Genomic DNA, 23758 nt, shown 5'->3' on the forward strand with positions numbered 1-23758 from the left:
CCAGCATTATCCCTGTATCCTCACTGTATCCTTACTGAGGCATAATCAGAACATGAGCAGAAAACCAAAAGGCTGAATTTTGTCATGGCCAAAATGTGAAGTTGGAGGGAAGAGACCAGTTCTGTTTCTATATTTGGGGGTTCTTGGCTAGTTACTCTACTTCACAAATGACTCATTTCCCCAACTCATTAGATACATATCTGCTGATATTTTAGGGAATCTACAATGGAAGAACACAAGGAAGATCAACTAGATGATGAGTAAGTAATCATGATTAGGCAAAGCCACATCCAAGGGCCAAGGTATGAAGTAGGTCTGCTGTAGATGTCTTCCTTCATCTTCTAGTCTCCCTCTCTCTCTCCATCTACTATCTATCCCTCCCCCATTGCACTCCACCTCAAGCCCTTCATGCCCTCCTGAAGTGAGAGCTATTATAAAGTCTTCTTTTCCAAAATCATCCCTCATCCTTACTCAAAAGTTTGCCTCACTAACTTATTTATGGTTAATTATTTGAAAAGCAAACTAATTAATGATACAAGAAAAAGAAAAGTTTATTGAGAGCTTCCATGTGCCAGGTACCCTTTCTAGATGACTCTAGTGTTACCCTTATTTTATTCAAATTTACTTCAAAAAGATTTTTGAATTCTTGAAAGTGAATGCCTGGATCATATCTGTGTGCTCAATGAAGTGACTCTCATGATAGATACTCAAGCTTTGTAGCAGGTACTGTAAGAGAAGTTTTGAGATGGGAGGAGGAAGGGAAAGACTGAAGCCCTACCTGCTGGTGGAAATCTCTTGTGGCTCTGCATAAAGCTGGGCTCAATCATAAGGAATGTGCCAGCTACCTGGATAAAAGTACTCAATAAAAGTGTATTGCATGAGCAGATTTTGTGAACAACTTGTCTTAGAAACCAATGCAGGACACTATTTAAGGAAGCAAGACTTCTGGAACCAGAGTGGAGGTGCACTAGTATATTGAGCACTTTGGCTGAGAAAGCCTGAGAAAAACCTCTCTTGCTGACCAAGTTGAGAATTATTGAAACAAACTGTAGAGCATGATTAAGAAATATAATTTCCTAAGAATGAAAAAGGACAGATGTGTTTCCAGAAACAGCCAGGTTAATGAATTACGTGCCTTCTAGATATCCCATTTAGTCCAAAGATTACTGATCTTAAGATAACTGGCCCTTGTTCAATTTGGGGACTGAGTCTACAGGTCAGAGAAAGTGGAAATCTTAAGACTGGCCCAGTCAAAGAGGAACATTAACAGTTTGAATATGGACCTTGAAAGGGATATGCAGAGAATTGATGAAGCAAATCAGGACCTTCTTCTCAAAATCCGCAAGAAAGAAGATGAGATTCAGAGGTGAGTGTTGGGGTTCCATGAGGGAAGTTCTCCATCCAGAGGATGGGGTAGAAGAGAAGAGACAACACTAAATTTTCCTGTTTGTTCTAGAGACCTAATTCTTGTACAGCAAAGTTTCTTCTTCATTCTCTGGCATTGCTCTGTGGCTCAAACTCTGAAATACAGCAAGTTTTAAAGAGATTCCTAAAAAAACTGGGTGATACCTGAGCTGAAAGAACATTGGGGTGCTTGACTTGGGAATCAGAGGAATCTTACTTTTCCTGCCTTGAAAGTGATTCTGAGTCTAAGGATCCAGGAAAGAATGGTTTCCGACTTGAGATTCGTGTTTATTGTCACTGAGGTTCCCTTGAAACTGATATTTGTGTTTTATCGGTTCTGAAACTGCCAGATCCTCAGAGTGTGTGCTTGCGTCATCTAGGCTGGAAAATGAGATCACTCAGACCAGAGACCTGGCAGAGGGTGAGGAGTGGGGGAAGGAGAACCGCACCATGATGGAAACGGAAAGAACCTTGCAGGCGCTAGAAGAAGAAACAGCCAGACTGGTAAGCAAGAAGCTGGGAAGAGCTGTATGATAGGTTTTATTCATCATCCTCTCATCAACTATCAGATAAGCTAGTCTCTCCTTTTTACATACAACTAGTAGTCAACTCAAAAGTCATGGCAAGGACTTCCCTGGTGGCGCAGTGGTTGAGAGTCCGCCTGCCGATGCAGGGGACACGGGTTCGTGCCCCGGTCCGGGAAGATCCCACATGCCGTGGAGCGGCTGGGCCCGTGAGCCATGGCTGCTAAGCCTGCAAGTCCAGAGCCTGTGCTCCACAACGGGAGAGGCCACAACAGTGAGAGGCCTGCGTACCGCAGGAAAAAAAAAAAAAAAAAAAGTCATGGCAGGATGTGTCCATGCATGGAAAGGGATGTGTGGAGGGTAGGGTTTCTTTGGTAATATTTAGTATTGGGAAGCCCTGCATGTGGGCATCTCTATCCCTGTTAAGTTGGTGTGTATGTATTGAGATCAAACCACAGGTTCTTTACCTGACCTTATACAATAAGGTAGAGTTCCTGCAGGAAATCATCACTGGAGCGAAATGGAGAACAATCAACTAAATAAAGACGGATGATGGTGTGCAGATACACACTTACACTGCTTCTTTCTCTCAACAGGAAAGGAAGAATGAGACTCTGGTCCACAGTATAGCACAACTTGAAAGAAAGGTGGGATGGGGCTCTTGTGTTCCCCAGTGTTCCCACAGCATCCCCAGGCACCAAAGAGGCAAGGGAGCAAAAGTGGTCATAGGGGATCCCACATGTTAGAGAGGCCTGTGCTGGGGTGGATACTACTCTCCTGAGGCTGAGCTTCATGACCTAAATAAATGCCATGGATCTTCCCTGCAAGTATCAGATGGACAGAGGGAGTGGGTTATTCAGGGTATTCAGTGATCCCATAGGTTCCCTCATTCTATTACAAGAAAAGGGATTCCAGTAGACACTCTGTTAAAGTGATTGGCTGGCAGCTCTGTAGTGAGAGTTAATTTTACTTTCAACAGAGACTTAAAAATACTTAATTCCTAAGGATTCCCTCTTCCTTGTCTAGGCATTCCCTCTACCTCAACTCCTGCTCAGAATACAGTGGGCTTCCTATGATACCCTACTTTCTGACCCATTCCTGAATAACCCAGCATGGATGAGGGGTTCAGAAAAGTACCCCTGCCTTGAGCAGGCTCCAGCTTTGGTGGCCAAGACTAGTGAGAAGAAGTTAAAGGTAGAATAAAGATGTCTCCAAGAGCACCAAGTATCCACCAAAGGACCACCTCCTGGCAGCTTTTATCAAGACCAAATTACCAGCCCACACACACACCAGAGAATGTCTTTGTTTTCTTTATTTTTTTTATTTGATGTATTTTTTATTTGCAATGTGTTTTTTTATTTGAAACTGTAGCTTACAAGGAAATCTCAAAAGGCAACTAAGTGTGAACAAGGCAATCTAAAGGGAACCCCAGAAGAGTCAAAGGTAAATGGAAAAGCAATCTTGAATGAGTGTGGACTATGTGAACAGGAAACAAGCTTTCAAGTGGAAACAACTGTCAAAGTTGGGATAAATTCTTTGTAGTTTTACCCATGTCAGGCATAAGCCTGGGCCACTGAGTACTGACATTTCCTCTGCTCTTAGTAAGGAATTTTACTCTGAAGCCATATATTTTGTTTTTTCTTCCATGAGGAAGAGCAGAACACAAATGCATATATAACACTGGAGGCAGTTGAAGTCCCTAATTTAAATCCTGTCCCCAGTACTTAGTGTGGTATATGAAGGGCAATTTAATCAGTCCCTGCCAGCCTCCGTTTGAAAATTGAGTGAAATTGTGTATATAAAGTATTCTTTCCTTTTTTTGGAGAGCTAAAACCTGAAGTCACATAATTTTAAAGTGACTATTTAAGAGTGTGGCTAAGGCATATGTATGAATTCATAGAGGCAGAGCTAGGATCTGTAACTCTACTGCATGCTAGGCAACTTACACATCCTGTCATGGAATCCAATCTAGAAAAGAAATCATTAAGTTGGTCATTCAAGTATCTAGTGAGTTCTGCATGCTAAGTGCATCAGACAGTGCTTAGCATTTCTCTAATTGTGTTCCAGAGCTAAGAACCTGGACACAACCACAACACATCCGATCAAAGTTGCAAGAAGAATTAGAGACTTACTTTTTTTATTTAGAGAACAGGTAAAATTCTAACTTGATACTTTCTGTAGAATTACATCTTTATCCTTGCCTTAATTTTTCTTTAGCTTATTAAGTACACACTTAAGCCCATACTGTGTATATGAAGCCTATGAAGATACGGACACACTGAAAATAGAAATATAAAAAGAAAGAATAGAGAAGCACTCTCCTATCTTCTCTTGGCCAAATTAGTGTTGATGGCCACAAAAAAAAAAAAAAAGAAGAAGAAGAAGACGTTTAAGGCCACCAAGTAAGCTTGCTTAGTCGTGCACATCCAGGAAATTTACCTGGAAAGAAAGAAATCTGGATCCTGTGTGTACATCAGGAAGAAAGTGAAGTTAAGACTAGAAAGGATTATGAAGCCCCATGACTATCCTTACCATATAACTGCAGCAGTCAGAGACTGATTTTTCTTCCTTCTCCTGCCCAAAACAAGTTTTCCTGACAGTAAGGCCACCAGAATCTAGTGGGGACACTTTAATGCTGGCTATGTCAGGTGAGCTGAGCTGACAGACTATAAAGTTCCAGGTGTTGTCAGAACAATGGCCATTATTTTCCTAGCAGCAACCAGCCCAGCCCTAAAGAGTTCTAGAGTATTATTAACCCTCTGAATCACTCCCTTTTGCCCACCTGTTTTGTAGAATTCTTAGGTGATATCTCTAATTCTATGAAATATACAGTATCTCCTTTGCTTCTGTTCCCGTTGCATGCTGGTGATTAGTTCAGTAGTTTAATGGGATGCCTGCTTCAACTCCTTGTGACTCAGGCCACTGTCTTGAAAATATAGCCTTTAGCACATTTTTCTTTCTGGCCCTGGTTGTAACTGACTGGAGGGGAAAGGAACTGTTAGAAGCATCCAGATGTAAAATAATGATCCCTAGATGAAAGTGGAACAACAGAGCTGAAAGGGAAGGAAGGGAAAATACAGTTATATCTTCTCTTCCTACAGAATATAACCCCAATGCATCCATTCTTCCCTATCTACTACTACGAATAGTACTACCCTCTTGCAAGCCACCATACCCCTCAACTGGATGCTGAAGTAGCTTCCTAACAAGTCTTCCTGCTTCAACTCTTACTCCTAAACAATCTCACTTTCCACATATTGAAAAGTCTCTTCTTTAAAAACACAGGTCAGATTGTGTCTTTACCACTTGAAGCCCTCTCCTGGCCTTTTACTACAATTAGAATAAAGAACCAAATTTTGGGGACTTCCCTGGTGGCGCACTGGTTAAGAGTTGCCTGCCAATGCAGGGGACACAGTATCAAGCTCTGGTCCGGGAAGCTCCCACATGCCACGGAGCAACTAAGCCCACGTGCCACAACTACTGAGCCTGCGCTCTAGAGCCTAGAAGCCACAGCTACTGAAGCCCACGTGTCTAGAGCCCGTGCTCCACAGAAAGAAAAGCCACTGCAATGAGAAGCCCGCACACAACAACAAAGAGTAGCCCCCACTCGCCACAACTAGAGAAAGCCCGCGTGCAGCAACAAAGACCCAACGCAGCCATAAATAAATAAACAAACAAATAAATAAAAGAACCAAATTTTTTTAGAAGCTATAAGGCCCTACGTATGTAACCTCATCAGTGGCTACCTTTCCCCACCTTACCAGTATCCCCTGTGCTTCAGCCACATAACTTCTTCATACATACCAAAGTTCACAGTCTTGGCCCTTGTTGTAACCTCTGCATGGGACATATTTCCTCCAGATCTCCATTTGACTAATATTTATCTTTCAGATTTCAGCTCAAGTATCATCAGAGAAGCCTTCGCCAACCACCTATATTAGCTCTTATGCCATCACTCACTCTCACTCCGAGCACATTACTCGGCTTTTATTTCCTTCACAGCACTTATCATGTTGATTCATCTGTTATGTCCCCCAACGAGAATGTCAGCTCTGTGAGGCAGAAAGCCTATCAATTCCGTTCACCACTGTATCCTCAGTACTCCCCCTGCCCTTTCCCTGTCACTCCAGTATAGTGGCCGATATAGAATAGGCTTTCATCAAGTATTCAAGGAAGGAAGAGAGGAAAGAAGAAATACAGGGAGAAAGAAAGGAGTGAGCCATGAATATAAAAGCAAAAGTGACAGTGAATTTTTCAAGGTTGATATTTTTCTAAGAGAAATAGCTAAGGAAGAAGGAAGCTAAGAATTGAAGTTTAAGGGCGAACAAAGCACTGATGAATACTCAGTGGTCAAGAGTGCAGGCTCACCAGGCAGCTGCAAGGACAGTTTGACTGCCCTCCATCAAAAGGATATCTGAAATGGTGCCCAATGCACGTCAACCACCTGTGAGATAACCTCTGCTATAGCATTTCAGAATGGAATCTTGTTTTTGCCTTGCTGAGTTACCAGCCTCCTTCCCTGTCTATAGGTTAAGTTACAACAGCTGGAAGCCTCCTGTGCAGACCAAGAGAAGGAGCTGGCCAAGGTAACCACAGTAACTTCAATGTTACTCCTCCCAAAGGAAGGGATACTCCATTCTTGGTCAGACGATCTAATGCATTCCTCAAATGACTGAGTTATAATAAGGTTCTAGATCCCAAACCATTATGGGATCAGGAGGATATGAAGGAAAGGAAGATGACTATAGTCTCCTAAGTTACCTTCTATTTAATATTTTTATAGGATATACTTCATAATCTATATCTTCCACAAATTAGTATCTATTCTTCTCCCAACTGTCCCCAAATAATCCCCAAGGGACTATAAAATATAGCTTGTTTACCCTCAAAAAAATTAGTTCATATGTACAAAAAAACATATTTAGAACAATTAGAAGGCCACATTTAGGGTCTGGTACACAGGAGGAAACAAGTATACTGTTGTTCTTACAGCAATTCACTGAGAAAATTTAAGACTAATAAATTTTAGTCTCCCCAGGTAACAGAAGACTATGCACTTTTGGCCCAGCTCTGTGAAGATCAGGCCCTCTGCATAAAGGTACAGCCCTTCAGTAAAGGGACAGCAAAGGGTTTGTTCAGGTACAGGGTGAAATGGAACCAGGTTTTTCAGAGCATACTGTCTGGAACAATTGTAACTCTTCAAGGTGTCATTCCAGAGGGATTTTAGGGTCTATGACACTCCACCACCAATATCATTCTGTTACTTCCCTGGTCTCCCAGCCTCTGTGCTCTTAACTTAATAATGAACACTTTTCCTGTTTATAATCCCAATTACCCCCAGAGACCTGTCCAATGGTGAAATATAGTGAGAGATCAGTAGTGGTGGGGTGGAGGCTAGGAAGGAGAAAAAGTGGCAGTGGGAATACCAAACATTTATGTTACAATGTAATAATGCATGTTTATTATGATTAGGAAAAGCACAGGGCTTTAATTAGTAACCGCGCTTTCTTTTATTTCTCTTTGAAGAAGTACCGGGAAACTTTGAAGAAAATAGAAGAAGAACTAGAGACTCAGTTCCTCGAGAGAGAAGTGTAAGCTTTGGCAAACAAAGGAACATCCTGGTTTTAGTGGTAACTCCATCTCAGCCTGGGTCAGAGCAAACATCTCTCTAATTCCAGTTTGGAATTATGAGGCCCCCAACACCACATATCTTTCCCCTCTGTAGTGATCAGGTCGACTCCCACTGAACCACACCAACTGTAAAACGCAGGTCCTTCCCCCATCCTTCTTCAAAGACTGTAGAAACGCATCTCCCTTCATAGCTTTATCACGTTACCAATTATTTGGGTTTATATTAAGGGTAGGAACATGTGCTTTAAAAAGGGTTAGTGGTCAGGCACCTTGATAAGTAGAACATTCATATTAAACATAAATAAAAGCTTCCTTCCCAAAAAAAATACCCCTTGAGTTTGTCAAAAGAGTTTAAATGATGAGAAACTAAACCAAAAACCTCGCTTCCATTTCTTGACCCTCTTTAGATGTTAAATCTTAATTCAGTCAAGAAGTATCTCTATATATTAAATATTTTGGAACCTTGTGATGAAGAGAAAGAGACCCAAACTGCATAAAGCCTCTAAATAGGCAGGTACACAGGTACACCGTGGCCTTGTGTCCAAGACACTAGGACTTGGAGGTCCTCACCCCTAAAGAATACCTTCAAGTCTCCCAAAATCCTTCCTGAGTACTAGGTATGGCTTGACTGCTAAGCTAAGTTTCTAGAACAAGGCTATTCAACAGAAATTTCTATACTATCTATTAAGTATCCACTTGGCCACTTACTGAGTACTTGAAGAACAGGTAGTATGACTGAGGAACTTATTTTTTATTTTAATTAATTTAAATTTAAATAGCTACATGTAGCAACTGGCTACAATAGAATTCGAATATAAGACTGTTTTTAAACAACCATCATATAGTATGAATCTTTGAGGGCACTTTATCCAATCTCTATCTTGGTTCTTTTCCCCCTAGGTCAAAAGTCATAAGCATGAACTCAGCAAGCAAAGAGCGTAATGGCCAAAATAACAAGGTAAGCACCTACTCCATCTTCAGCTTCTTCAGTGTCATCACCTTTCAAAGGAGTTTCCAAAATCATTATAAGCCACCAAACATCTAGCAATCTTCCCATGTGGATTTTCCAAGAACAGTACCAGATATAATTCCAAAGCATTTCAACCCTAAACAAATAAAGAGGATGCTAAGGAACAGTTGTCTTCCCTCTTACAGCTGTGCAAATGATGTGTTCTCAAAGAAACCAGCCCAAGACCAAAGAAAGTTTAGAATAGAAGCGAGAAGGAACATTAACTGAGGGTGCACTCTATGGAGAGAAGGCCAGTACATGACACATACACCACTCCTCTATCTCCTGTAATCACAGCACTCTTTCCTGATGATCGCAGCATGGTCCAGAATCTTTTACTACACAGAACACCAAGGGCATCTATCACCATCTAATCAGAGTTGGCCTATGAGTTAAAACATAGGAAGCAGTTGCTTCTTTTTTGCGGTACGCGGGGCTCTCACTGTTGTGGCCTCTCCCGTTGCGGAGCACAGGCTCCGGATGCGCAGGCTCAGTGGCCATGGCTCACGGGCCCAGCCACTCCGCAGCATGTGGGATCTTCCCGGACCGGGGCACGAACCCGTGTCCCCTGTATCGGCAGGCGTACTCTCAACCACTGCGCCACCAGGGAAGCCCAGCAGTTGCTTCTTTATGATACAGCTTCAGTGTCTATTCATCTTTAACATCATGATGTCACCAGCACATATGCAAAGGTCTGAAGGAAACAGATGTGGATGTAGAGCACCCGGCCTCTTGGCCTGCTTGGTGTCTTGTGGAAGCAAGTACATAGATAAAGTTTATTTGACTTTAATTGTAATTTATATTTCCTTTAGAGCCAAAGTGGACATTCAGCAGAAATTTTATGTTGTTGAGATATATGGTCTTTATAATCTCAGAAAAGAGAAGCCATCTCTTCCTTAAAAGCAAATATCAACATTTGACTATTACCCTTGAGGTGCTCCAGATGTTTGAATATGTTAGACCATTTCCACAGTGACTATAGTTCCCACTGTCCTGAACAGGTTATTCTGGTCCCAAGCTTATGTATTCCACTCAGCAAGCAAAACTCCTGAAATTAACTGAAGTCCACCTCTCTAGAACCAAGCTTGGCATGCTACCTGATGTGTCCCACCATCTATTCCCGGTGACTTATTAAAGTATTCCTTCTGACCACCTATCAGAGAAACAACAGGACTGTCTTCATCAAGATTATCAGAGTCCATGTGATGGTTCAACGACCTATGATGTTTGAGCAATCTCTTTAGAGAGGCTGCCTGAGCAGCTGACCAGCTAGCATGCCACTTAATCTCACTCAAGCTATAGAATCAAATTTGTAACCCAGAAAGCTGCTTTCTAATTCCAATTCTGCAAGCCTCATTTCCACAGTTTTAAAGTGTGATCATAATTCCTCTTCCTTTTTATCTCACAAGGAAGTTTAAAGGAAAATGAAGTAACTGAGAAAATATTTTGGAAGAGGGATGTTACAGAAATCCAGGATATATTCTCATCTTTACATTTTTATAGCTTTCAAAACTTAACTCTTGGAATATGTTTGTGTGGTTTTTATAGCCTGTAAACTTCTCTAAGGGTCACTGGCTAAGTAGAAGGTAAGGGTATAGTTGAGAGAGCCCAAAATGTGAACTGAGAGGACCTGGGTTCCAGGCCTGGTCCTGCCACTTACAAGCTGTATGACCCTACCCTTCTAAGTCTTCATTTATTCCTATCAATATATAAAAAGGTAATGCAGATTTATATATATATATATATATACACACACACACACACACACACACATATATACACACACACACATATATATATGTACACATATTTGGCTTTGAAAATTTCATCTGCTTATGTATATGAAAAAATTTGTAAAATTTTACCTAAAATGACATTTAATTAATGGCTCAGTACCACTTGGCAGTGCTCACAGAGTCCAGAAATTGTTTATTTATCACTGCCCTTTCTTCTTCTCCCAGGATAACTCTCTCCAAAAGAAGAAAACAGGATTCTGTAAAACGTAAGTAAATTCCTTTGAGTAAACTTCCCAGAAAACCGGGAGTTCTACTTAGCCATACTAGCAGATAGCAAAGTCTAGACAAGGAGAACATTGTATACACACACACACGCACACACACAGTCAAGTCAACAAATTTGTTTTATCAATGACTACATTTCTCAGTTCACTGTTATGACTTCCTTGTCCAAAGGCGATGACTAATCTCAGTTTTCCAGTATTAGAAGCCAGTGGCCTAGCAGTAATCAGAAACAGGAATCCTATCACCTAGAAGAGATGTGACAAGTGTCATACTTACCCCCTTTTCCCTTCAACACTTTCAACTAGTTTGATGTGTCTGGTTTCCCAGTAACATCAGTTGATTAGAAATGGGGACTCCAATAAAAAAATTAAAAATTAAAAATAGAAAAACAAAAGAAATTTTAAAAAGAATAAACAAGGAGGGCTCTAAAAAAGAAAGAAAGAACTTCTGCAATATATGATAACACTGAGGCACCTTGAGGACATTATGCTAAGTGAAATAAGCTAGTCACAGAAAGACAAATACTGCATGATTCCACTTATATGAGGTATCTAAAACAGTCAAGTTCATGAATCAAAGTGTGGAATGATGGCTGCCAGAGGGTGGGGAGAGGGGGCACGGGAAGTTACTAATCTATCGGCATAAATCTTTGGTTAAACAAGATGATTAAGTTCTAGAGATCTGCTGTATAACATTGCACCTGTGGTCAATGATAATGTGTTGCACACTTAAAAATTTGTTAGGAAGGTAAATCTCATGTTAAGTGTTCTCATCACAATAAAATAATTTTTTTAAAAAACTTAAAAAAAGAAATGGGGAGATCCTTCTGTGGTTCGTAAGCATGAAGGTTGGGTTTTTACACTATTGTGTGAGACGTGCCTCCCTCAAACTTTATCACAATGTCAGCACATTACCCCCTAATGTGAAAAATAAAAATAGGGAGAGAATTTCTAAATGCAAGTATACCACTGCCTTACAGCAGATAAAAGAGAGAGAAAATGATTGGGAAAAGGAGACAGCACCTAACAGTATTCAGCACATAATAACTGCTCAAAAATCTTGTTAAACCAAATAAGAACTCAAGATTCAAACAAATGAGTGGATATTAGTCCTTAGGGAATCACAGTGATAGCAAAGTAAAATTGGTATTGAAGCCCCTGCATTTTTAAGAAAAGGTCAAATTATGTTCAATATAGTATGTTTAAGAAGGCATAGAGAAACATATATATAAAGTGGTATGAAATGTGATTTAGAAAAAGTCCAATCAAAATGGTTAACATAAAATTACTGGTGCTTAAAGGTCAGCTCCAACTGTCTGGAAAATTTGCTTAAGAGGGATACTCCTTCATACCAGATAAGTGAAGAATTATATATTTCAATATCCTTAAATACATGTTCCCAGAACAACTAGCAGAATTTTCCCTAGAACTCCTAGGCCACCTTCACCTATAATTCAACACCAGCGCCCAACACGAAATTGCCCATGTTCCTGGGATAAGGACTATCTGCCATAAAGAGAATTAGTAAGCCCAGCAAGTCTAGCTCATCACATCAAACTACAAATGTCTTTCCTCTTGCTCTGATCCAGCATCCTTGGAGCACTGGTATACCGTGTGCTGATAAGAAGTTAGAAAGCTAGGTTATTCCTAAGATTGTCCCTGGGCACGTCATCCCAGACCCTTCTCATGAATACTGTATCCAGCTTCAAGAAGAGTGGTGGGAAGAGGCTTTTAAAAGGCTTTTGATTCTAATTTTGAGCAAGATCCTGTATTAGAATGGATCCTGGCTCTTGTCATCAAGATTAACTCTACAGGAAAACTTAAGAAAACTGGAGGGGAAGGGGCTGGTTTTCTTTTTTTTTGCGGTACACGGGCCTCTCACTGTTGTGGCCTCTCCCACTGTGGAGCACAGGCTCCGGACACGCAGGCCCAGCGGCCATGGCTCACGGGGCCCAGCTGCTCCGCGGCATGTGGGATCTTCCCGGACCGGGGCACAGACCTGTGTCCCCTGCATCAGCTGGCAGACTCCCAACCACTGTACCACCAGGGAAGCCCAAGGGGCTGTTTTTGACTGGTGAGTGGAGGTGGGCCATGAATTTGTCCTGAGGCAGAATGCAGCCCAGCACAACCAGATAAGGGTAATATAGCAAAGGAAACAGTGGAGGTTTGCTCATGGAAATCATATTAAAACCACAAGGGCAAAATAATTTATCAGTTAAATAAGAAATCAAGACTACCATAAGGAAATTTATTAGGAAATATTAAAGGTAATATAAATGAAAGAAGAGAAATACCATGATCATGGATAGGAAGCCTTAATGTCATAAACATATCAATGGTCTCCAAATAATTAATAGAATCAGTTCAATTCCAATCAAACTCCCCAGAAGATTTTTCATGGAATTGAATCAAATGATACTAAAATATTGTATATGGGAGAGTAAATGGGTCAAAAATAACCTGGGCAATTTTAAAGAAGAGCAAGAAATGAGAAACATGCTCTTTGAGATATCAAGACTTACTGGGAAGCTACAGTAATTATGATAGTGTAGTATCATCAGAGGAATAGGAAAATCAACCAATGGAAAAGAACATGTGCTCAGAAACAGTGCACATATAGAACCTTGATATCTGACTGATTATATGTCAGAGGGGAAAGAAAGGATTGACTGTTCAGTAAATATGGTGGGGAAAAAATGGTTATCCAGATGAGAAAGAAATAAGATTGAATTACTACTATACAGTATAACAAAAAAGCAAGCCCAGATGTGTTAAAGACTTAAATACCAATTTAAAAAAAAAAACCTACAAAACTCAGTATTAGTTATCTATTGCCACATAACAAATTACCCCAAAATTTAGTGGCTACAAACAACAAACATTTATCAACTCACACTTTCTGTGCATCATAAATCTGTGAGCTACTTAGCTGGGTGGTTCTAGCTCATGGTCTGTTACAAGGTTGCCATTAAGATGTTGGCTGAAATTACAGTCATTAGAAGGCTGGGCTGAGGCTAAAGGATCTATGTCCAAAGGAGCTTACTCACACAGCTGGTTGCTGGCAGGAGGTCTCAGTTCTTCATCAGATGGACCTCTCCACCAGGTTACTTGTGTGTCCTTATAACCTGACAGCTGGCTTTCTCCTGAGAGTAAGGAGGAAGCCACAGTGCTTTTAGTACATAGTATAGGAAATCACACACTGTCATTTCCATGATACGTTATTCTTTAGAAGCAATTCATTAAGTCTATTCCACACTCCAGTGGAGAAGAATCTCTCTAAGGAAGGAATACCAAAGAATTTGTGGACATATTTTTAAACTACCATAAACTCTTAATACAAAATAGTATCTTTTAGGCCTTGGGGTAGGGAATGATTTTTCAAACAAGATACAAAAAGCAGTGATTCTAACTAAAGGAAACGTTGATAAATTAGACTTTATTAAAAATAACTTTAGGGACTTCCCTGGTGGTACAGTGGTTAAGAATCTGCCTGCCAATGCAGGGGACACGGGTTCAATCCCTGATCCAGGAAGATCCCACATGCCGCAGAGCAACTAAGCCCGTGCGCCACAACTACTGAGCCTGCGCTCTAGAGCCCGCGAGCCACAACTACTGAAGCCCGTGAGCCTAGAGCCTGTGCACCTCAATGAGAGAAGCCACCTCAATGAGAAGCCCATGCACCTCAATGAAGAGTAGCCCACACTCGCCGCAACTAGCGAAAGCCTGGGCGCAGCAACGAAGACCCAGTGCAGCCAAAAATAAATAAATAAAATGCACATTAAAAAGTAAATAAATTTTGTTCTCTAACACCTTAGAGCAAGTGAAAGTTATAAAGTAGAGGGCAGATATTCAAAATACACACAATGGAAAAGGATTAATGTCAAGAAAATATAAAGAATTCCTACAAATTAATAAGAAAAGCCCAAACAACATAGTAGATAAATGGGCAAGAGGAAACACCTAAGATGAATAAACCTATGAACAGATGTTCAGCACCATCGTTCATCAAGGAAATGCAAGCCAAGACCATAATGAGATATTACTTTATACCCATCTGATTGGCAAAAGTTTCAAAATCTGATAACATCAAATGTTGGAGAGGATGTGGATCCACAGAAACATAAACCCTGCTGGTGGAGTATAAATTGGTGCAACTGGGGCTTCCCTGGTGGCGCAGTGGTTGAGAGTCTGCCTGCCGATGCAGGGGACACGGGTTCGTGCCCCGGTCCAGGAAGATCCCACATGCCGCGGAGCGGCTGGGCCCGTGAGCCATGGCCGCTAAGCCTGCGCATCCAGAGCCTGTGCTCCGCTACGGGAGAGGCCACAACAGTGAGAGGCCTGTGTACCGCAAAAAAAAATTAAATAAATAAAAATAAATTGGTGCAACTACTTTTGAAAACAATTTTCCAAAATAAAAATAAAAAACAAAACAAGATAATTTCAGATAGTGATAAATGCTGAAAGAAAATTAAACATGGTGATGGGAGAGAGAGTAGCTGGCAGGCCAGCATACGGGAAGAGGCTACCTTTGTAAGGGGCTGTTAAGAGTAGAGACATTTGAATCTCAAGGAGTCAGACATGCATTTAGATTATGACTATTTTGTTCCAGGTTTTCTAACCTCTAGTTAACAGTTTCTTGGCTTTCTCTTTCCAGGATTTTTCAATATTTCTTTTTCACCACCCTGTTTTTCATCAGACTGCTGGGCTACTTGTTGTTCCACATAAGTTTTATAAATCCAGATCTCTTTGTCAATATACTGCCCAAGATACTGAGCAGGAACATCTTGTGGAAGCTAAGATGCTTTCTCTTTCCATCTCTCATGCTTGAGACAGAGGACATATTACCCCACTGACCCCCAAGAAATATCCTGGAGCAAAAGAAGGCAAGTGGTATCTGAGTCCGTAGACTAAGAGATGGTGGAACTTGTGGAGGAAAGGGGTTTTCTTCAGTTATTTCCTTGAAGTTTTCCTACTTGATTACCATCCCTCCTCACACAGTCTTTCCAAGATTAACCTTGCCCGGTAAAGAGCTCTGTCAATGGATTTCTGTGGCTATATGGATAAGCTAAATAGTACCAATAGTAAACAAAGTAGACTATTTTTGGAATAATATCATAAATGCTGAGCAAAATTAGAGCTGATCAATTCTTCTAGTGAATCTTAAAAATCTAAGACACAGGATCCCTGCAAAGCAGAAGACTGTTCATTACTTACATTAGAACTCTTTCGTTATAAGTTGCCTTAGTTTAAGCTAATTTATAAATTTATAGCACACAAAAAAGTATTGCCTCATGGAACTAAAAATCTGGGGCTTCAGGCATGGCTGGATCCAGAAGCCTCAATGTAATGTCACTGGAGTTTCATCTCTCTCTTCTCATCTCATTGGATGGGCATTTTCCTTTTAGTGGGAAGATGCTGCCAACAGCCTAAGACTCATACTACCAGATTAGCATCCTCAGCAGAATGAAAGAGTCTTTTCTAATAGCTCCAGCAGGAAATTTCAGATAAACTGACTTAGTTGTGGTCAACTGTCTACCCCATCCCACAATCAATGTGGCCAAAGGGGTGGGAATACTCTGATTAGTCAAGCATGAATCCATGAACCATATGTCCAAACTCTTGTAAGGGGCAGGGGAGGTAAGGGGACAAGAAAGAGATAAGGGAGTCAGCCCCATGTAAACTATATGGAATGTGTTTCCCAAAGGAAAGGGGACACTCAATTCCCAGAGAAGGGGAAAGAGATACTGGACTGGCAAAAACTGACATTCACTTAATCACTAGTTTTAGCCATACATATAAATATCTGACTTGGGCAATTAAAACTCAAAGCTGTAGCTCACTTCATATATCTTCTTACCAGTAAAAACTATAGCTTCTCAAGATCATAAATCGAGGCAAACTACTGCAAAGAGCTCAATATAAATATGTAAAGAACCAGGTCTCTAGGGCTAAAGTAAGCAAGGATTCTAAAGTAAATAGCACGTGACATATAAACTGCTTCACAAACTTGGCGTAACCTAAATATGGTCAAACCTCCTATTTTTCCAATTAATTGCTGAACCATCCATGTGCCTTACTTATTAACAGGATATACTCAAACTACCTCTTGAACTTTCCCACCCTCCTAAGTGATCAGGACCCTTAACATAAGAGCACAAAGGGGTCATTCTGGCTTCCACACTAGCAGGGAATTAACTTGAACTCTTTGGTTCACTGTCATTTCTTCTTGGGGCCACATGATGTCACTGTTGAAAACTGGTCCTACACAGGTTGATTAAATAATTAATTACCCAAATTGAGACATATCTGATAATAGGAAATGACACAATTAATTATGTCAGGACAAGAGAAACTAGACAGGACTGTTTCAGCAAACCAGGATGTACTGCCATACATATATATATATATATATATATATATATATATATATATATATATATATATATATATATAAAATCCAAGATCTCATTGACATGGTGTATTTTGCTGAGGCTGCTACGTCTCATTCTTCACTGTTAAGGGTGTCCATGCTCAGGACCCTAGCGCCACAGCTGAAGCTGCACCTCTCCTTCCTTTCACATACCCAGATGTATGTTCCAAGGTCAAGTTCCTAGAGGATTAAGATTGACTCCAGTTTCTGCCACCATCACCCTTGCCTCCACAAGAAGCCCTGCAGTCTGGGAAGTCAGACTACTCTCAGGAAACCCACCCTCTGGAGGTCAAGGGGTTGGTCTGAAGACTCAACCCTCAAAACACAAGGGCTCAGTGATACACTACAAGGGAGGCTCCAAGGTGCACACCTTCCCTTCCAGGCACTTCCCAGTGCCTGGGAACTTTTCTGAACTTCTGCCCCTTGAGAAGAGAAACATTCTACCACACACACTAAGATGTCTCAGCAGACCCAGACGTAATGTTCATGGTCATGAATTCCATTTATTAAGCACCTGCATCACGTGCCAGGCACTGTACTACATAGTTCATGTGCATTATTGTATTAAATACAACCTTCCAAGGTAGATACTCTACCCAGTTTACAAATAAGCCAGTTCTGAGAGCAAATAGAACCACCAAAGTTCTGAGTTCAAAGAACCAGAATCTGTGCCTGTGTCTGGCTCAAAACCTTGGCCTCTATAACCTCTAATGTTTCTAATATTAATAGCAGACAATTGACCAGACAGCTGTCCAGGGAGAGGCTGAGGCACAGTCCAGAGTGGTGGGATATTTACCCACCTGTGAAGGGGGAAATCCCAGCCATGGCTACATTTATAGAATTAGGGAGACTCTCAGACAAATCATAGATTCATAAAATTGGCAAGGAATTTAGAAATTACTCATTCAGAGCCAGTGAGGCCCTTTCCCCCAAATCACATAACTAGTTAGTGACAGAACCAGAATAAGAACTTGATCTCTTGAGTATTTTTCAGTGTCCCTTCTGGGAAACTACCGTTTCCCAGCTCTTTACAGTCAGACAATAATATAATGAAGATATTGCTGCAATTGTTATTTAAAACCAAAATCAACTGCACCCTCCTGTCTTCTAATGTCTGTCTTCTAATGTCTGTCTAATGTAAAGGCATAATTCTTAGCTCTGGGGAAATAAACCTCTATATTTCTCTCCCTGTCCCTAACAGGAGAGAAGAAAGGGTGACACTTGGCATGCATGAACCTTTTTCTAGCAGAGTACATTAATAAATCTTGAGTTATGCAAAGTGTGCACTGTGGGGGAGTGATAAGTGCTAAAACTGAAATGATCTTCATAATAATGAAATACATGGAATTTTTATCATATCTGAGAGGAGAAGAAGCAGGAGAGAAAGCTAAACAAAATGATGAGACACTGAAATCCAAGTTGGTAGAAATGGACAAGGGACTTTCAGAGGACAAGGAAAGCTGATATTCAATTTTAGATTATTTTCTAATAAGTGGTGCTGCAATATATGCTCTTACACACTTACTTAACTGGCCAGTAAAATCTACCAGATATAGTTGTATATATTTGCCTCTAAAAGTTGGCTTTTATTGACTCCTACAAGTGAATTCTGGGAGAAAAGAAGCTGTTATCTCTCAAGTTTGAGTCAATGCTGAATTAGATTTAAAGAAACAGCCATTAAGTTATAGAATAGAGAAATAACTAGGAGAAAAGATTTGCAGAAATCCTTAGAAAAAGAACAAAAGAACAGTACATGGAATATGGAGGATGGCAGAAAAGGCAATCTTAGCTAGTATCAAAGAGTAGGGTGGCTCCTGGTGACATCTACAACAGAGTGTAGAAGAATCTTCTATACCTCTTCTTTCCTATTGGTTCTCTCCAAAGAGACTGATGTCAAGGAGATTTTCCCCTATGTTTTCTTCTAAGAGTTTTATGATTTCAAGTCTTATATTTAAATCTTTTGAGTTGATCCATTTTGAGTTGCTTTTGTGTATTGTGTAAGATAAGGGTCCAATTTTACTCTTTTGCCTATGGATACCCAGTTTTCCCAACACCATTTATTAAAGAGACTATCCTTTCCCCACTGTGCATTCTTGGCATCTTTGTCAAAAATTACTTGACCAGGGCTTCCCTGGTGGCGCAGTGGTTGAGAGTCCGCCTGCCGATGCAGAGGACGTGGGTTCGTGCCCTGGTCCAGGAGGATCCCACATGCCACGGAGCGGCTGGGCCCGTGAGCCATGGCCGCTGAGCCTGCGCGTCTGGAGCCTGTGCTCCGCAACGGGAGAGGCCACAACAGTGAGAGGCCCGCGTACCACAAAATAAAAAAATAAAAAATACTTGACCATATATATGTGGATTTAATTCTGGGCTCTGTATTCTGTTCCACTGATCTGTGTGTCTGTTTTTATATGAATATCATACTGTTTTGATTACTACAGCTTAATAATACAGTTTGAACCCAGGAAGTGTGATGCCTCCAGATTTGTTGTTCTTACTCAAGATTGTTTGAGCTATTTGGTGTCTTATGTGATTCCATACGAATTGAGGAATATTTTTTCTGTTTCTGTGAAACTTGCCATTGGAATTTTGATAGAGATTGCATTGGATCTATAGATTGCGTTGGGTAGTAATTCTTCCAATCTACAAACATGAGATGTATTTCCATTTATTTGTCTTCTTCAATTTCTTTCATCACTGTTTAATAGTTTTCAGTGTACAGGTCTTTTACCTCCTTGGTTAATTTTATTCTTTTTGATGCTATTGTAAATGGAATCATTTTCTTAATTTCTTTTTCAGATAATTTATTGTTAGTACACGGAAACACAACTGATTTTTGCATGTTGATTTTGTATCCTGCAATTTTACTGAATGTGTTTATTAGTTCTTATAGCTTTTTGGTGAAGTCTTTAGGGTTTTCTATCTATAAAAGACCACGTCATCTGCAAAGAGATAATTTTTTTTACTTCTACCTTTCCAATCTGGATGCCTTTTATTTCTTTTTCTTGCCTAGTTGCTCTGGCTAGGACTCCCAGAGCTATGTTGAATAGAAGTGGTGAGAGTGGGCACACTTGTCTTGTTCTTGATCTTAGAGGAAAAGCTTCTAGCTCTTCATCATTGAGTATAATGTTAGCTGTGGGCTTGTCATATTGGCCTTTATTATGTTGAGGTACAATTCTTCCATTCCTAATTTTTTAAGAGTTATCATGAAAGGATGCTGGATTTTGTTAAATGCATTTTCTGCATCAGTTAAGATGATCATATGGTTTTTGTCCTCATTTTGTTAATGCAGTATATCACATTTATTGATTTGCATATGTTGAACCATCCTTGCATCCCAGGAATAAATCACACTTGATCAAGGTGTATGATCTTTTTAATGTGCTGTTGAATTTGATTTGCTATATTTTTGTCAAGGATTTTTGTATCTATGTTCATCAGGAATACTGGCCTGTAATTTTCTTTTCTTGTAGATTCCTTTTCTGGCTTTGGTATCAGGGTAATGTTGGCCTTGTAAAATGAGTTGGAAATGTACCCTCCTTTTCCATTTTTTGGAAGAGTTCAAGATGGATTTGTATTAATTATTCTTCAAATGCCTGGTAAAATTCACCAGTGAAGCCATCAAATCCTGAATTGTTCTTTGTTGGGAGAGTTTTGATTACTGATTCAATCCCCTTACTTTTTATTGGTCTGTTCAGAGTTTCTATTTCTTCTTAATGTAGCCTTGATAGGTTGTATGTTTCTAGAAATTTATCCATTTATTCTAGGTTATTTTATTTGTTGGCATCTAATTATTCATAGTAGTCTCTCATGATCTTTTGTGTCAGTGGTATCCGTTGTAATGTCCTCTTTTTCATTTATGATTTATTGCATCTTTTCTCTTCTTGGTCTAGCTAAAGGTTTGTCAATTTTGTTCAACTTTTGAAAAAACAACTCTTAGCTTTGTTGATCTTTTCTATTATCTTTTTACTCTTTTATTTCTTCTCTGATTTTCGTTATTTCCTTCCTTCTACAAACTTTGTGCTTAATTCGTTCTTTTTTTAAAATATATTTATTTATTTATTTTTGGCTGCATTGGATCTTTGCTGTGTGTGGGCTTTCTTTAGTTGCAGCGAGCGGGGCCACTCTTCGTTGCAATGTGCAGGCTTCTCATTGCCGGGCTTCTCGTGGTGAAGCACTGGCTCTAGGTGTGCAGACTTCAGTAGTTGTGGCACGTGGGCTCAGTAGCTGTGGCTCACAGGCTCTAGAGTGCGGGCTCAGTAGTTGTGGCCCACGGGCTTACTTGCTCCACAGCACGTGGGATCCTTCCAGACCAGGGCTCGAACCCGTGTCCCCTTCCTTGGCAGGCAGATTCCCAACCACTGCGCCACCAGGAAAGCCCTAATTTGTTCTTTTTTTCCTTCTTTTTTCTTTCATTTTTGGTCTTAAGACACCAAAAGCACAGACAATAAAAGCAAAAATAAGCAAGTGGGACTACATCAAACTTAAAAGTTTCTGCACAGCCAAGGAAACAATCAACAAAATGAAAAACCAACCTACAGAATGGAAAAATTTTTTGCAAATCATATATCTGATAAGGGGTTAATATCTAAAATATATAAGGAACACTTACAATTCAATAGCAAAAATCCAAATAACCTAATTTAAAAATGGGCAAAGAATCTGAATAGAAATTTCTCCACAGAAGACATATAAATGGCTGACAGGTGTATGAAAAGATGCTCTACATCACTAATGATCAGGGAAATGCAAATCAAAACCACGATGTTATTACTTCATACCTGTTAGGATAGCTATTATCAAAAAATCAAAAGATAACAAGTATTGATGAAGATGTGGAAAAAACCGATAACTTATACACTGTTGATGGGAATATAAACTGAGACAGCTATTATGGAAAACAGTAGGGAGATTCTTCAAAAAATTAAGCTAGAACTACCATATGATTCAGGAATCCCACTTCTGAGTATATATCCAAAGGAAATAAAAATCACTATTTGAAATACATATCTGAACTCCCATGTTCATTGCACCATTATTCACAGTAGCCAAGACATGGAAAAAACTTAAATGTTCATTGACAGACGAATGGATCAAGAAAATGTTGTGTATGTATGTATATGTATACGCACACACACACACACACACATATACATGTGTGTATATATATATACACAATGGAATTTTAGTCAGCCTAAAAAAAGGAAATCCTGCCATTTGAGACAACATGGATGAACGTGGAGGACATCGTGCTAAGTAAAAGAAACTCATAGGGCTTCCCTGGTGGCGCAGTGGTTGGGAGTCCACCTGCCGATGCAGAGGACGCGGGTTCGTGCCCCAGTCTGGGAAGATCCCACATGCCACGGAGCGGCTGGGCCCGTGAGCCATGGCCGCTGGGCCTGCGCGTCGGGAGCCTGTGCTCCGCAACGGGAGAGGCCACGGCAGTGAGAGGCCCGCGTAACACAAAAAAAAAAAAAAAAAAAAAAAGAAACTCATATATATGTGGAATCTTAAAAAAAAAAAAGTTGAACTCATAGTAGTAAAGAGTACAATGGTAGTCATTCTACCAGATTTTAATTTTGAGGTTGTAGGGGAGAACAGTGTTAATTTTTCTTCTAAAATTAGAATGATTTACCCTGGTTTTTATTACTGGGTTCCATGCCCTTATAAAAATATTTCAATGCAAATTAACCAAAATTATATAACTTTTGCTGTCTTCTTTCACCCCAAGTGAAAGCACCCCAACATAAGTTTCTGTTGGAGTTCTAGCAATACATTGTAAAATTTTTTAAGTTCTGTGGATAATTATAGGAAATGTACTGTACCATGATAAGGAAAAATTTTTTTAGGAATTTTAAAATTCCTTTCCATTTTGTTTTTAAGAAAATAATTAAGTAGGTTGAATTTCTCACCTTTAGAGACATCACAGAGAGCTATGAAAATGATTTCAAGGCAGACAGACTAGTGACCCATATTACCTTGAATCCCTTTAATTCAAAAACTGTGTTCATTCAGATGTCTGTATACTAAAGTTTTGCCTTGCTCATATTTATCTATTAATTGAAACATGGCCTCTACCCAGCTACCATGTTATCCTCTCTCAAATCAAATTGTTTTTGAGATTGCATTTATTTAAAACTCAATTTCTCACTAAGTCATATTAGCATTCCCAAAGTTAACCCAAATTTTACTATATTCTCTGCAGAAAGAAGATATCTTGGTAGGAGCCTCTTCTGTTCAAGGAACCAATTATTCACTAAGAAAGTAATATGCCTTTATCATCCGTTAGCTTCCAAAATTTATAGAATTCCTTGTTAGTGTTTACAAATGCAACTGATTTTTGTGTGTTGATTTTGTATCCTGCTATTTTGCTGAATTTTTAAATTAGTTTTAACAGGGTTTTTTTGTATGGAATCTTTATGGGTTTCCATGGATAAGATCATATAACCTGTGAACAGAGATAATTTTACTTCTTCCTTTCCCAGTTGGATGCCTTTTATTTCTTATCCTTGCCTAATTGCTCTGGCTAAGATTTCCAGAACTATATTGAATGGAGGTGATGAATGCTAGCATCCTTGCTTTGTTCCTGATTTTAGAGGAGAAGCTTTCAGTCTTTTACCACTGAATATGATGTTCACTGTAAGTTTTTCATATATGCTTTTAATTTTAATTATGGTTTTCTCCTATTCCCAGTTTGTTGAGTGTTTTTACTTTATCATGAAAGGATGCTGAATTTTGTCAAA

General features: G+C 39.8%; 1 protein-coding gene and 1 non-coding gene across 3 annotated transcripts; both read left to right on the forward strand.

The window, feature by feature from the left end:
* Nucleotides 1-225: 225 nt before the first annotated feature.
* TMCO5A (transmembrane and coiled-coil domains 5A) lies at nt 226-15441 on the forward strand. Of its 2 annotated transcripts, none has more exons than XM_065872639.1 (11): nt 226-260; nt 1217-1366; nt 1785-1908; nt 2525-2575; nt 3300-3371; nt 6458-6514; nt 6967-7026; nt 7455-7519; nt 8460-8517; nt 9176-9187; nt 15214-15441. In XM_065872639.1, exons 1-11 carry the CDS (start codon nt 226-228, stop codon nt 15439-15441), a joined length of 912 nt encoding a protein of 303 aa, XP_065728711.1. The 2 variants fall into 2 exon arrangements, with proteins under 2 accessions (XP_065728711.1, XP_065728712.1); XM_065872640.1 differs by lacking the exon at nt 226-260 and adding an exon at nt 271-302.
* On the forward strand, nt 11410-11517 carry LOC136119743 (small nucleolar RNA U13). Its single transcript, XR_010655702.1, has one exon. It is a non-coding gene; the product is annotated as a small nucleolar RNA U13 (small nucleolar RNA).
* Nucleotides 15442-23758: the final 8317 nt, after the last annotated feature.

The sequence above is a fragment of the Phocoena phocoena genome, chromosome 2 (assembly GCF_963924675.1).
Source record: "Phocoena phocoena chromosome 2, mPhoPho1.1, whole genome shotgun sequence".
NCBI classification, from domain to species: Eukaryota; Metazoa; Chordata; class Mammalia; order Artiodactyla; family Phocoenidae; genus Phocoena; species Phocoena phocoena.

Bases quoted from the DNA above. Each gene is read 5' to 3' on its own strand.
- TMCO5A (XM_065872639.1), top strand. From the start codon at position 226: ATGGAAGAACACAAGGAAGATCAACTAGATGATGA. The intron at 6,515-6,966 runs GTAACCACAGTA...TAGTCTCCCCAG, and splicing joins AAGAGAAGGAGCTGGCCAAG to GTAACAGAAGACTATGCACT. The intron at 7,027-7,454 runs GTACAGCCCTTC...TTCTCTTTGAAG, and splicing joins ATCAGGCCCTCTGCATAAAG to AAGTACCGGGAAACTTTGAA.